Source organism: Pelobates fuscus, chromosome 6 (assembly GCF_036172605.1).
Source record: "Pelobates fuscus isolate aPelFus1 chromosome 6, aPelFus1.pri, whole genome shotgun sequence".
Taxonomy (NCBI): domain Eukaryota; kingdom Metazoa; phylum Chordata; class Amphibia; order Anura; family Pelobatidae; genus Pelobates; species Pelobates fuscus.
This window is the reverse complement of record NC_086322.1, coordinates 208944430-208957376: the sequence shown is the minus strand read 5'-3', so window position 1 is coordinate 208957376 and position 12947 is coordinate 208944430. Positions and strand designations below refer to the sequence as shown.

Sequence of the window (12947 nt, the reverse complement as noted above, 5' to 3'; positions counted from 1 at the left end):
TTCGAAATAGAGGGCAAAGAGGATTGGGGAGAGGGGGCATCCTTGTTGCTTGCCGTTGCCTATTTTAAAGGAGGGTGGGTGGGTGAGTGGGAGGAGTAAGTTCGCCGTAGGTGTGGAGTAGATTGTGTGAAGTGCGTTCATGAATGGTTGTGGGAAGACAAATTTTTCAAGTGTCGCAAATAAGAAAGACCATAATAGTCGGTCGATAGACTTTTTGGCGTTGAGCGACAACACTAGCATCAAGGGTCCGCCTGTGATTTGCCACCCAGATAAGGTCGAAGGTGCGCCTTATGTTACCGTATGCTTGCCTCATGGGGATGAAACCGACTTGGTCAGGGTGGATCAGTTTAGGCAGGAACGGGTTTAGCCTTTCAGCAAGTGTCTTTGTGAATAGTTTGATATCCACATTGAGTAGCGAAAGGCCATATTTTAAACAGGCACTTAGCCAGAAGTGTAACACGGGAGGCTGAGAAAATCCCCACTGGCCAGGGGGAGTTTGGGGCCCTGTCACAAAGCAATCCGATCGATCAGGAAAATAGAGATATAAGATGAGGAGTTTTTCTTGACTAGGCATGGCATCAGGTACATGTTGGAGGCCCCCAACCTCAACTCCCATATTCAGGAGAGGGAGTAGGCCAGAATCGTCATCGTAGGTAAATTCTGTTGGCTTTCAGTTGCAATTTAGCATATCATATTGCTGATATTTTCCCCAAATGAATTCCAGTTGGTAATCAAACTTATTGGGGATTAAGGAGTGAAATGTATCTGTTACTTTTCCCCCTTACCTAGTTCCTGTGTTTCTTGCTCCTGTTGTTCCTGTTGCTCCTTCCTTAACCCCTCTGTCTCTTTCATCCCTTAGCCCCTCCATGTGTCTTATTCCCCCCAGCTTCTCCATGTGTCTCATTCCCCCCAGCTTCTCCATGTGTCTCATCCCCTTCAGCTCCTCCATGTGTCTTATTCCTCTCAGCCCCTCCATGTGCATTTACCCCCAGCCCTTCCATATTCGTCATTCGCACCCCAGCCCTTCTATATTTGTCATTCCCACCCCATCCTCTCCATGTGTGTCCTTCCCACCTCAGCCCTTCCATGTCTGTCATTCCCACCTCAGTCGCCCATATATGTCATTCCACTCCCAGCCCGTTCACGTGTGTCATTCCCTTTGTGCCAGCTCACCTTTCTCCATGTAGCGTGGCCAAGCAGTGGACCATGGTAGAGGAGTTTCTGTTTCCTCTCCCCAGTCTGGCAGGAAGCAGTTTTGCGCTCCCTGCGGGAAAATATGAAGAAAAAGAGACAGAAAGTGCAGAGAGAGAAAAAGGAGAAAGTTGGAAGTGTACATGAGAGAATATGGAGAGCAAGATAGAGAATGTTGAGGCAAAAATAATAGGAGACAAGGTAGGAGGAAAATATGGAGAGACAGAGAGGGGGGGGGATATAGAGAAAAATGAAGGTGTGGGGTAATATTTGAAAAGAGAGATATAAGGTGGGAGAAAATATGAAAAAAAAGAACAAAATGTGGGACAGAAAATCAGGATAAAATGACGTAAGAGGGATATGGAAATAGGGACATCACTAGGGAAAGGGGGATATTGGAAGAGATACAAGGAGGCAAATGGAAAGTATTTGTAAATAAGGATGACATGAGAATTTTATTGGTGTGGAACTCGATTCTGTGTGTGTGTGTGTATGAATGTATGTATATTTATATATACGTATGTATATATATGTATATCCAGCACTCACTCTCCTGGTCTTGTCCTTGCCTGGGTGCAAATCACTTGTGCCAAAATATTAATATCAAGGAAGGTTCCCTCACAAGACTTTGTAGATTAATCGTGAAGTTTAAATGTGCAATTTTACACTAGAAAATGTGTTGATGTTTCATTTCTCTATGGGACTTGATAGAGAAATATATATAATACAGTATATTATCTGCATACTTACATATACACAAACATGCAATACACTACGCTGCAATTAAATGTTTAGTGTCCAGAGAATGGGCCTGGTTCCGCCCCTGAGTCCAACCCTAAAGTCTAATGTGCTCTATAAATCACAATTGACATCAAACCTCTTATTGATTTTAGAGTATTAGATTAATTTACATTCATAAACTCCACACACTTTATTAACCTCAATCCATGCTGTATTAATTCTTAAGCCCACTTCATTAAAACCCTGCACTCCAAGTAATATCCCCATATTGTGCTGTATAATTAATGTAACGTTTGTTTTTAGTGACAGAATTGGATGATAACCTTATTTTGAAATAAGTTCCTTATGAAACTTAATGACAATTTATGAAAATTGTGTCTTTGTCTCATGTGACTGATGTACTGTACCTCTCCATTCCTGATAAAATGCAGGTCCACCGTCAAATGTCTTAATATCATATGCAAATCATGGTCGAGGTTTCTACCATGGTAAATATTTCCTTGGTCATCTTGAGCTATTATGCTTGTGCAGTACCTGTATTGAAGAAAAATAATGCAAACCAAATATTATACATTATTATTTATTCTATAAAGCACCAGCAAATTTCACACAGTGGGTGATCTAACAGACAAGTATTTGTAACCAGATGAGTTGGAAGCACAGGAGCAGACGGGGTTGAGGGCCCTGCTCAAACAAGCCTATATGCTACAGGGAGTGGGGTACAATGACACAAAAGGTAAGGGTAGGATAGAAAAGTAGGTTGCTAGAATAGTTTTCAATTAGAGCTTAATGTTTTGGTTTTTTTTTTTATGACACAGTTGCAGGAGAAGAAGCAAGGTGTGATAACAGAAAGCTATTAACAGTTTAATTGTTATGCTGTCCTGAAGAAGTGAGTTTTCGAAGATTTTTTTGGAGACTGAGTAAGAGTCTAACGGAGCAGGGAAGGTCCACTATCATTGGAACGACGCAGGCCTATAGATGTTTTGAAAGTGAGCATCAGGGTTGAGAGTACGAACAGAGGATAGACACAGGTTGTCAGATATATTATGCTAGAAAATATTAATATTATTGTATTATACACACTGCACGTCCCAATTAAGACAAACAATATCACAGCCATTTTGTAGCTGTTTTAAACCTAATAGGGGTACAATGTTTTTCTGACAAGGAACACTATAGTCACCTAAATTACTTTCCTTTAAGAGTAGCTGAACCAGCAAGTTGTTCATTTACAACCAAATGCTTTCTTAGACAATGGTTTCATTTAATTGATGACTTAAATCACTTTAAGACAGTAAACTGATTTTGTTGATTTTGCCGAGTTATAAATTAGTATGTGCTAACTTAAACAAAGAGAGGGACTACCATCTCATGGTGAATAACAAGAATCAAACTCCACACCGCACCACCATATTTTTAAATGGTTTGACTGAAATTTAAGTTAGAAGGATATACACGTTAATGCAAGTATAATTATTATATTAATCTTCATATAATTTTTTATAGTATAGCATGTATATATATATATATATATATATATATATATATATATATAATTTTTCACATTTTTTTCACTTATATATATATTTAGAAGTGTTGGCACAAAATTAAGAACCTATTTTAAAATATTTTGAATGAGCGGTGCCACTGCTTCATAAGGTTTTAGGACATTTATGTTTCTAAACTTTGGAACCAGACATGGTCAATTTACCATGGATTATAAACACAGACAAACTAATTTTAGTTGTTTGACATATTGTTTGGATTAAGGCTCATAGGATTAACCTTATCTATATTTCCAAAGACTAATACAAACACTAATGCACACATGTCAGCATTATTTTAATTAACAATTCCATAAAATAGGCATACATTTTAATCATTCATAAGACAAGAGTTACAGCTGGTGGTGAAACTTTGTTAAAAGTTCTGTAATGAAGTTCTTTTAATTATCATATTTTACATCCACCAAATCTGATTGGAGAATATTAAATCCATAGGTGAGAGTTACCTCAGATAGGAAACATTTATAATGGTATAGGAAAGGATTACTCCTCAATATACTCTTTTGGACACACTCTCTTGATTAATTGATACACTCTCTTGTTCAATCACTACTGAATAGATCACTCTATTCAATAACCTTGTCTAAAATTATCTCTATCTCTTAAATCATCATTCTCTTAAACTGAATTTATTTCACCTATCAAACTGTAATATTCCTTTCTCCTGACAACTTGAAACTTTATAGTAAATTATCTAGTCATTTTCCATTTATACTTCAAAAAAAGCTTTATTTGTGTCATCAAGATAATTACGGCAGTATAGAAAGGTGACTATGTAATGCAGGAGACTCGCAGGTCTCTCGTATAAACATGCATCAATGTTACACAGCGTAATTAAGTCGGTCTATAGCGATTTTGTATTGCTTCTGCCGAAGGTCATATCACATTGTTGGAACAGTGATTTTGGTAGTGTAGCTGTTACCGTGTTGCCGTTACCGTGGTGGCATCTTTGTTATCAGGGTGCCTCTGTTTGTGTAGGGCGTAGAGAGAATATATGTTCTCCATATGTTGGCGTTTTAATTAGTCTGTCAGTTCACAGCGAGGTATGGTATATTAGCTGTGAAAATGCGTAGTGCTCTGAGGCTGTTGGCGGTTCCTCTGGGCCTTGGTGTGGTGCAGCATTGATTAGTCATTTTTAGAGTTGAGCGAACCCGAACTGAAAAGTTCGGGTTCGTAACGAACATTACATTTTTTGGACCCCGAACACGGACATGTAAGAGTTCGGCGACTTAATTACACGTTTTGCAAGGCTGCAGGGCAGCCAATCAACAATCGTTTGACTCGTGTGCCCTTAGAAGCCATCACAGCCATGTCTACTAATGGCATGGCTGTGATTGGCCAGTGCAGCAAGTGACCCAGCCTCTATAGAAGCTGGTCACGTAGTATTAGTAAATTATGCCCCTACTCGCTATACCGCCTGTGGCTGCTCACTGTTAAAAAAAAAAAAATGCCCCCTCCTGAGCCCCCACACGGGACGCACGAGTGGGGGCTTTTAAACTAAAGGGGGGGCCTATTGCCCCCCCATCCCCCACCCCTGAGCGGTGGTTGGGGGCCCTAAATAACAATAAGGGGGGACCTACTGTTTACCCCCCGGCCCCCACCCCTATGCGGCGGATGGGGGCCCTAAACAACAATAAGGGGGAGGGACCTATTGTCCTCCCCCCTGGCCCCCACCCCTGAGCGGTGGGTGGGGGCCCTAAATAACAATAAGGGGGGACCTAATGTCCTCCCCCCGACCCCCACCCCTACGCGGCAGGTGGGGGCCCTAAATAACAATAAGGGGGGGACCTAATGTCCTCCCCCCCGGCCCCCACCCCTGAGTGGTGGGTGGGGGCCGTAAATTAAAAAATTCAACCCCCCCCCCCTGGTGACTAGGGCTGATTTTAGAAGAAAGAAGACATCAAATGGTAAGTCTATTTATTTTTTTTACAGGTATTTAGACAAGGGTCCCCCCTCAGTATTTTTAGGATGAGGGGGGTAGGTAGGGGTAATTTTTTTGGGGGGGAGGGGGGTGACTAGGGGATTGGGGACCCCTGGTCACCTGGGGGGGGATTTTTATTTATGACCTCCACCCACCGATCAGGGGTGAGGGCTGGGGGGAGAACCTTAGGTCCCCCCCCTTATTGTTATTTAGGGCCCCCACCCACAGCGCAGGGGTGGGGGCCGGGGGGAGGACATTAGGTACCCCCCCTTATTGTTATTTAGGGCCCCCATCCAACGTGCAGGGGTGGGGGCTAGGGGGAGGACATTAGGTCCCCCAATTTTTATTTATGGCCCCCACCCACTGCACAGGGGTGGGCACCGGGGGAAGGACATTAGGTACCCCCCAATTTTTATTTATGGCCCCACCCACTGCTCAGGGGTGGGGGCGGGTGGAGGACATTAGGTCCACCCCTTATTGTTATTTAGGGCCCCCACCCGCCGCGCAGGGGTGGGGGCCGGGGGGGAGGAGGGAGAGGTTATGCCTATATTGCAGTAGAAAGGGACATATGATAACTAATTGCCCAGTGCGTCCAGATCTTAGGTGTCATGGAGTTGTCATCTAACAAAAACAAAAGTAGATTCCTCCTTGAGGTATCTATTTCCCTTAATAACAAGAAGTTTTATTGCAGTGCCCTAATGGATCCTAAAAAAAAACTAGAGGCTTTACTACACTGGCTATTACCCTCTGGTTTAAAAGCCATTCAAAGGTTTATTGGTTTTGCCAACTATTACAGAAGATTCATCAAGGGATTTTCTTCCGTAATAGCCCCCATCACTAATATGACTCGCAAAGGTGTTAGTAGCACGGTATGGTCCAAAGAGGCTGTGAATGCTACTAGACTCTTAAACAAAGATTTGCCTCTGCGGACATACTAAAACATCCCGACACCAGTAAACCTTTTATATTGGAGGTTGATGCATCCAAAACAGGGGTTCTCTCTCAGAGAGAAAGCCAGGGAACACCATTGCATCCTTATGGCTACTTCTCCAGAAAGATGTCTCCTGCTGAGCGCAACTACGATATTGGCAATAGAGAACTGTTGGCCATTATTCTTGCCCTCAAGGAGTGGCGACATCTTTTAAAGGGTTCCAAGGACCCCCTGTTGATCATAACTGACCACAAAAAACTGGCATATATAGGGGATGCCAAACGTTTGTCTTCCAGAAAGGCTAGATGGTCACTGTTCCTTTCACGTTTTAACTTCCTGGTTCTAAAAATCAAAGAAAAACAAGTTACCTGCGCTCTCTCCTTAATCCCTATGTATTTTTAAACAAATTGAGTTTTTTTAGTTACCTCCAATGGCCATGAGAGGATGAGCCCACCTGCAATGTCAAGGCAGACCCCCCTAGGTGGGTCCTAACTCTAACCATTCACCTTGCTTCCTTGAGCCTCTGGCAAAAATCTCTAATGAGACAGAAAGGGGTATTTTTTCAATACACCCCTATACATTATTAACCCTTAGTAGGGAACACGTAGGATGGGTGGCTGCATTGTAACAAGGCTGAGTAATACAAAAAATGGATACAAAGGCAGAAAGAAAAGTCCTGCGCTCACTCACATCACTGGGCGGCTGCAATGACTACAGTACACATCAGCCCCAATATATAGTAAAAACCAAAGAAAAACAAAAACAACCCAAAGGCAGTTGCCAGGTTACCATTTGCATAATTGCTGCTCAGCATTAACCCTTCTGTGGATTTGGTTGCTGCTCGGCACAACTTTTCCTGTGTGGACAGTAAATGCCATTAACCACATTTTTATAAGTGGATGAATACGTGACACAGGGGCCCTGAACTCTGGTCGGGGAGAGGGCCTGTGTACAAGGGGGGCCCGAGGCTCCACACGGGTTTGAGGTTTGGACGATGCAGGGTCTATGCGTCGGCGATCCGCATACTCATCAGCCAGGCGGGCCGCTTCCGTGAGGGTATGGGGGTGTCGATCTCGTACCCAGTGGTCCACATCCTGCAGCACATTGTCGAAGAAATGCTCCAGGAGAAACAGCTGCAGCACCTCCTCCGCAGATACCGCTTGGCAACCCTTAATCCAGTGGGTAGCGGTGTGGTGTAGCCTGTGTGCCCATTCCATGTGGGTATCACATCCTCGCTTCTTCGTTGCTCGGAATGGGATACCGCTTGAGTAAAGTGTCCTTGAGGTAGGTTCCCTCGTCCACTGGGATAGACCGAAAGGCTTCTAAGGCTTTCCTGGATAGCTTGCCAGCTAGTATGGTGACCTATTTCTCTGTGGGCACCTGGTGAAGGGCGCACTGCCTTTCAAAGTCCGCCAAATAGCCATCGATCTCCCCTTCCGCTTCCAGGAACGCTCTAAATGCTGCAAAGGGTACTTTTCGCTTCTCTGGGAGGGCAGGAGCAGGTGCGACTGTGGGTGGCTCTGCAAGATGTTGAGCGGTCACCATACTCAGCTCGTATTCCCTCCTCTGCTGGACTTCTGCAAAGGTCCGCTCGATCCGGTCCTCGGACAGGTTTGGCCCATAAATCGACAGCCTTTCTCGGACAATCCTGTAAATTTCGTCCCCAGTGGGCATAGAGGGTTCTGCCATGGTGGAGTTACGATCCAATCGCTGTAGCTCCACAATCAGTTCTCTTTTAGGACAGCTGCTAGCAATTCCTCCATGGCTCTCCAGTAGATCCTTGAGAGTTGTCCTTTTTAGTTGCTCATATCGGTTTTCCATCCGATCTGCACGTATCCTGGGATAAAAGGACCATCCCACCGCTGCCACCAAATGTGACGGTTACCCCTATGGAGTAGGGTATCTACCGTCTGGGAGTCCTCCTTCCCAGTACTGGAGACCATGGCAGTGCTCCAACTCAAGGTCCTGTAGAGTGGGTAGAGGAGGGTATAGCTGGGGCTCTCCTTCCAGAAGGTGTAGCAGGGTAGCTGGAAAGAGCCCTTATAAGAGCTAGTAGGTATATAGCTGGCAAGCAGGCTTATCCATAAGCCAGAGGAACAGGGCAGTTTGGCACATGGAAAGCCAGAGGCCAAATGGCAGTTTGTCACACCGGTTTTAAAATAACAGATTTTTTCCCAGCAGAGTTAAAGGGCCAGACATAGTTTTTAACATCCAAGACGCAGAAATTGAGTTTTTTTTTTTTTTAATTTGTAATCTGTTTTTATTTTTTTCCATTAATTAGGGATACAAAAAAGATCAAATAGAATAGGTTAGCATCATATAAGTCATTACAATACAGATACAAAACGTATCAAAACACAAAAGAAGGGGGAGAAAAAATAAATAATATATATATATGTATGTATGTATGTATAAAAAATAATAATAAGGAACATCCCAATATCTTCTGTCACTTAACTCCAACTAGAGCACTTAAACAAATGTTGTCAATAGACAACAATAAATACTAATTGCATTAACATTACCTTAATATTCCGATTTAATCACTTATAAGTTAAGTTCACATTACATATGTAACTAATTAACTCTTTCTAAACATTCTAGGATCAAAATATCTTTATAAACAATATGGTATATTCTTTAAAAACCTTGCTCCTCCTCCCTATTTAAAGTTACCAATCTCCACTTGTTCCAAATATCCCATGCTGCTTTCGCAATTTGCGTAGTCTGATATTCCTTATTAAAGCAGCATTCATAAAGCCTCTGCTCATCCAATTCAAGGTATACCCTCTCAATTTTAGGAATTTTAGGAGTTTTCCACGCTTGTGCGATACAGCGCTGGCCCGTTAATACTACATGGAGAATTAATTTTTTAAGGTGTTTGGGTATAAATGGGGGGGGGGGGGGGGAGATTCAATAACAAAAATATTAGGGGATCTTGTAGAAAAGTGTGTATCTCCTTCCAAAAGGATTGGATTTGTGGACATTTCCACCATATATGTATTACCGATCCAATATTATATTGACACCTCCAACAAGTAGGTAGAGTAGAAGGATACATTTTATGGATCCGCGCTGGGACCATGTACCACCTATAAATCATTTTCTTATTTTGTTCTATGAGTGAGGCTGATTTAATCAATTTCTTAGTTTTTATGGATATATCAGTCCACTGTTCCCTGGAAATCTCAATGTCCAAATCTTCTACCCATTGTTTCCCAGGTGTGGCTTCTGAAAGAGGTGTATAATCTAATAATACTTGATAATAGGTGGAGATTGGTTTACATAGTGTAGATAATTTTTTTATCAATACATAATTTTTCCCATATTCGAAGTTGATCCATAATTATATCCTGGGATAAAGGCTGTATTCCTTGTTTATGCTTAAAAGAGTGCAATTGTCTATAGGAGAATTGAGAGGTCAAAGGGATGTCGTAAAGTGATCGAAGAGTCTGAAATTCCTGTACCTTGAGTTAGCATAAAAGTGAATTAAATGTGTAAGACCCCTCTCCCTCCATGGTTTTGCATGAAATGTAGGGATGCAATATGTGAGAGCCTCCGTAGGAGTAGCAAGCAGGGCCGGACTGGGAACAGAAAGCAGCCCTGGAAAAAAAATATTTCAGCCCTCTAATTCATTGTGTCACATAGTATGCTTGTATTGTTTATATGTATGCACTTTGAAGAAGACTTTTGTCTTACCTGCAGCCCCTCGCTCTAGATGATCCATGGGTGTTACAGTGCTATAACCACCACCCTCCAGGACGCTCCCTGTCCGTTGTGACTGGCTCTGCTTGGGGACAATTCTTTAAGCAGGGAAACACTCCATGCCAATATCAGCATATCGGCATCAGTGTGTCAATTGTATAATTTCAGAAAATATGTATATATATATATATATTAAAAGAATGTCCCACATTAATAAATCACACTAGTTCAATGGCACATACACTGACTACAGAAAAGCTCACTGACACAAAAGAGCTCACTACAGACAAGCTCACTGATAAACACAAAAGCTCTCTGACACATACACAAGCTCACTACAGACAAGCTTACTGCCGTACACAAATTCACTGACATTCACTCAAGCACACTAGAGACAAACTCAGTGACAAACACAACCTAACTACAGACAAGCTCACCACACACACAGCGTCTCTGACCAACACAAGCTTGATAATGACAAACACAGAAGTGCTCTGACCCACACAAGCTTACTGATACACAAACACACCACAAGCTCACGGATATATACACACAAGCACACCACAAGCTCACTTATGCACACTAGAAGCTCACTGATGCACACTAGAAGCTCACTGATATACACAAGCACACTACAAGCTCACTGATGCACACTACAAGCTCACTGATATACACAAGCACACTACAAGCTCACTGATACACACTACAAGCTCACTGATACACACTACAAGCTCACTGATATACACAAGCACACTACAAGCTCACTTATACACACTACAAGCTCACTGATACACACACAAGCACACCACAAGCTCACTGATGCACACTACAAGCTCACTGATATACACACGCACACTGATGTACACTACAAGCTCACTGATGCACACCACAAGCTTACTGATGTACACTACAAGCTCACTGATGTACACTACAAGCTCACTGATACACACACACACTCTCTCACTCACACTCACTCACTCACTCTCTCACACTCTCACACTCTCTCTCTCTTAGTCTCTCACACTCTCTCTCTCTCACTCTCTCTCTCTTAGTCTCTCACACTCTCACTCGCTCTCTCTCTCACACTCTCTCTCACACTCTCTCTCTCACACACTCTCTCTCTCACACTCTCTCTCTCTCACACTCTCTCTCTCTCTCTCTCTCTCTCTCTCACTCTCTCTCTCTCACTCTCAGTCTCTCACTCTCTCTCACACACTTTCAGGCTCTCTAACACTCTCACACTCTCTCTCTCTCTCACTCACACTCTCACTCTCTCACACTCTCACTCTCTCACTCTCTCACACTCTCTCACTCACTCTCACACTCTCACTCACTCTCACACACCCTCACTCTCTCTCACAGTCTCTCTCTCTCACAGTCTCTCTCTCTCACTCTCTCTCACACACACACTCTCTCTCTCACTCTCTCTCTCACACTCTCTCTCTCTCTCTCTCACTCTCTCTCTCTCTCACACTCTCTCTCTCACTCTCTCTCTAACACTCACTCTCTCTCTCACTCTCACTCTCTCTCAGTATCAATCATACAATTACCTGTCACTGGCAGTGTGGATCCTGTTCAGGTGCTTCCTGTACTTCCTCTTCCTGTGTGAAAGTTCACCAGGCTGAGGCTGGTGGGCGGAGCTCCAGTGCAGGGGCTGGATCCTACCAGACAGGCCGTGCAGAGGAGCTGGCAGTGTGGGAGACTCTCTCTCCTCCCTGCTGGAGGTGGCTGCCACCTCTGTCTGTTTAACAGCCACCTCGGTAATTATCTGCCCCAGCCTCCAAACAAAACCTCACAGGAGGGGAAAATGTGTCAAATGCTGCACTGCCGGCCCCAAGTCCACCAGCCCACCGGGAAATTCCCCGGTATCCCGGTGGGCCAGTCCGGCCCTGGTAGCAAGGGAGATTAGTTGTCTACTTAACTTATATCTGTGTATATCACAATTTTGTGTTAACAAGGCTATCTGATCCGGAACTGTTTTTAACCCCTTAAGGACCAAACCTCTGGAATAAAAGGGAATCATGACATGTCACACATGTCATGTGTCCTTAAGGGGTTAAAGAAGGCCGAAACTGTTTAGGGAGCCATAAAATATGTGTAATATCATATGGCGACACCATTTGTTGTTCCATTTGAACCCACTGAGAAAGATTGTGATTATCAAAATGTGCCATACCAGCCGCTAAAATAGATGCATGGTAGTAAGTGCGAATATCAGGGACCGCTAGTCGCCCTGGCTGGTGCTCTCAGAAGTTTCAGAGACAACCGGGGGCTGTCTTTGCACCAAATAAAATTAATAAGATCCCTTTGAATTGATTTAAAATAGGACTGTGGTATAGACAGCGGGAGATTCCGAAAAATATATTGTAGCCTAGGGAGGATGGACATTTTAATTGCAGCTATTCTTTCTGTCCAGGTGAAAAAAAGGGACCTCCATTTAACCAATGTCCGCTTACACTCCTTCCATACCCTAACGTAGTTACATGGAATCAAATCAGCATATTTCTTAGAAAATATTATCCCTAAGTATTTAATATTATTACGCCTCCATTCAAAGGGATATGTTTTATATGGCATATTTGGGACTCAGTCGGGTAAATCTATCGCCAGAGCTTGCGTTTTGGTAGTATTTAATAAGTAGTAAGAGTGTAGCCCATATTCTTTTATTAGCTGTATAAGTATTGGAAGTGTATTTATAGGGTTGTTAATATAAAGTAAGACATCATCCGCCAAAGCACTGATCTTATATTCTATACCGTTGATTTGGATACCCTGTATGCTGGAGTTATTTCGAATAAGAGGGGTTCTAATGCAAGCACATACAATAGCGGAGACAACGGACACCCCTGCCTCGTTCCATTGGTTAACTTAAATGAGGGGGACATAAAACCTG

General features: G+C 43.1%; 1 protein-coding gene across 1 annotated transcript in view; it reads right to left on the bottom strand.

Moving 5' to 3' along the window:
* NAAA (N-acylethanolamine acid amidase) overlaps window positions 1-12947 on the bottom strand; it is an 82846-nt gene that overhangs the window by 50319 nt on the left and 19580 nt on the right. Inside the window, exon 3 of the mRNA XM_063458692.1 lies at window positions 2340-2466. Coding sequence (XP_063314762.1) covers window positions 2340-2466 — 127 coding nt within the window. The remainder of the gene's footprint in view (window positions 1-2339; window positions 2467-12947) is intronic.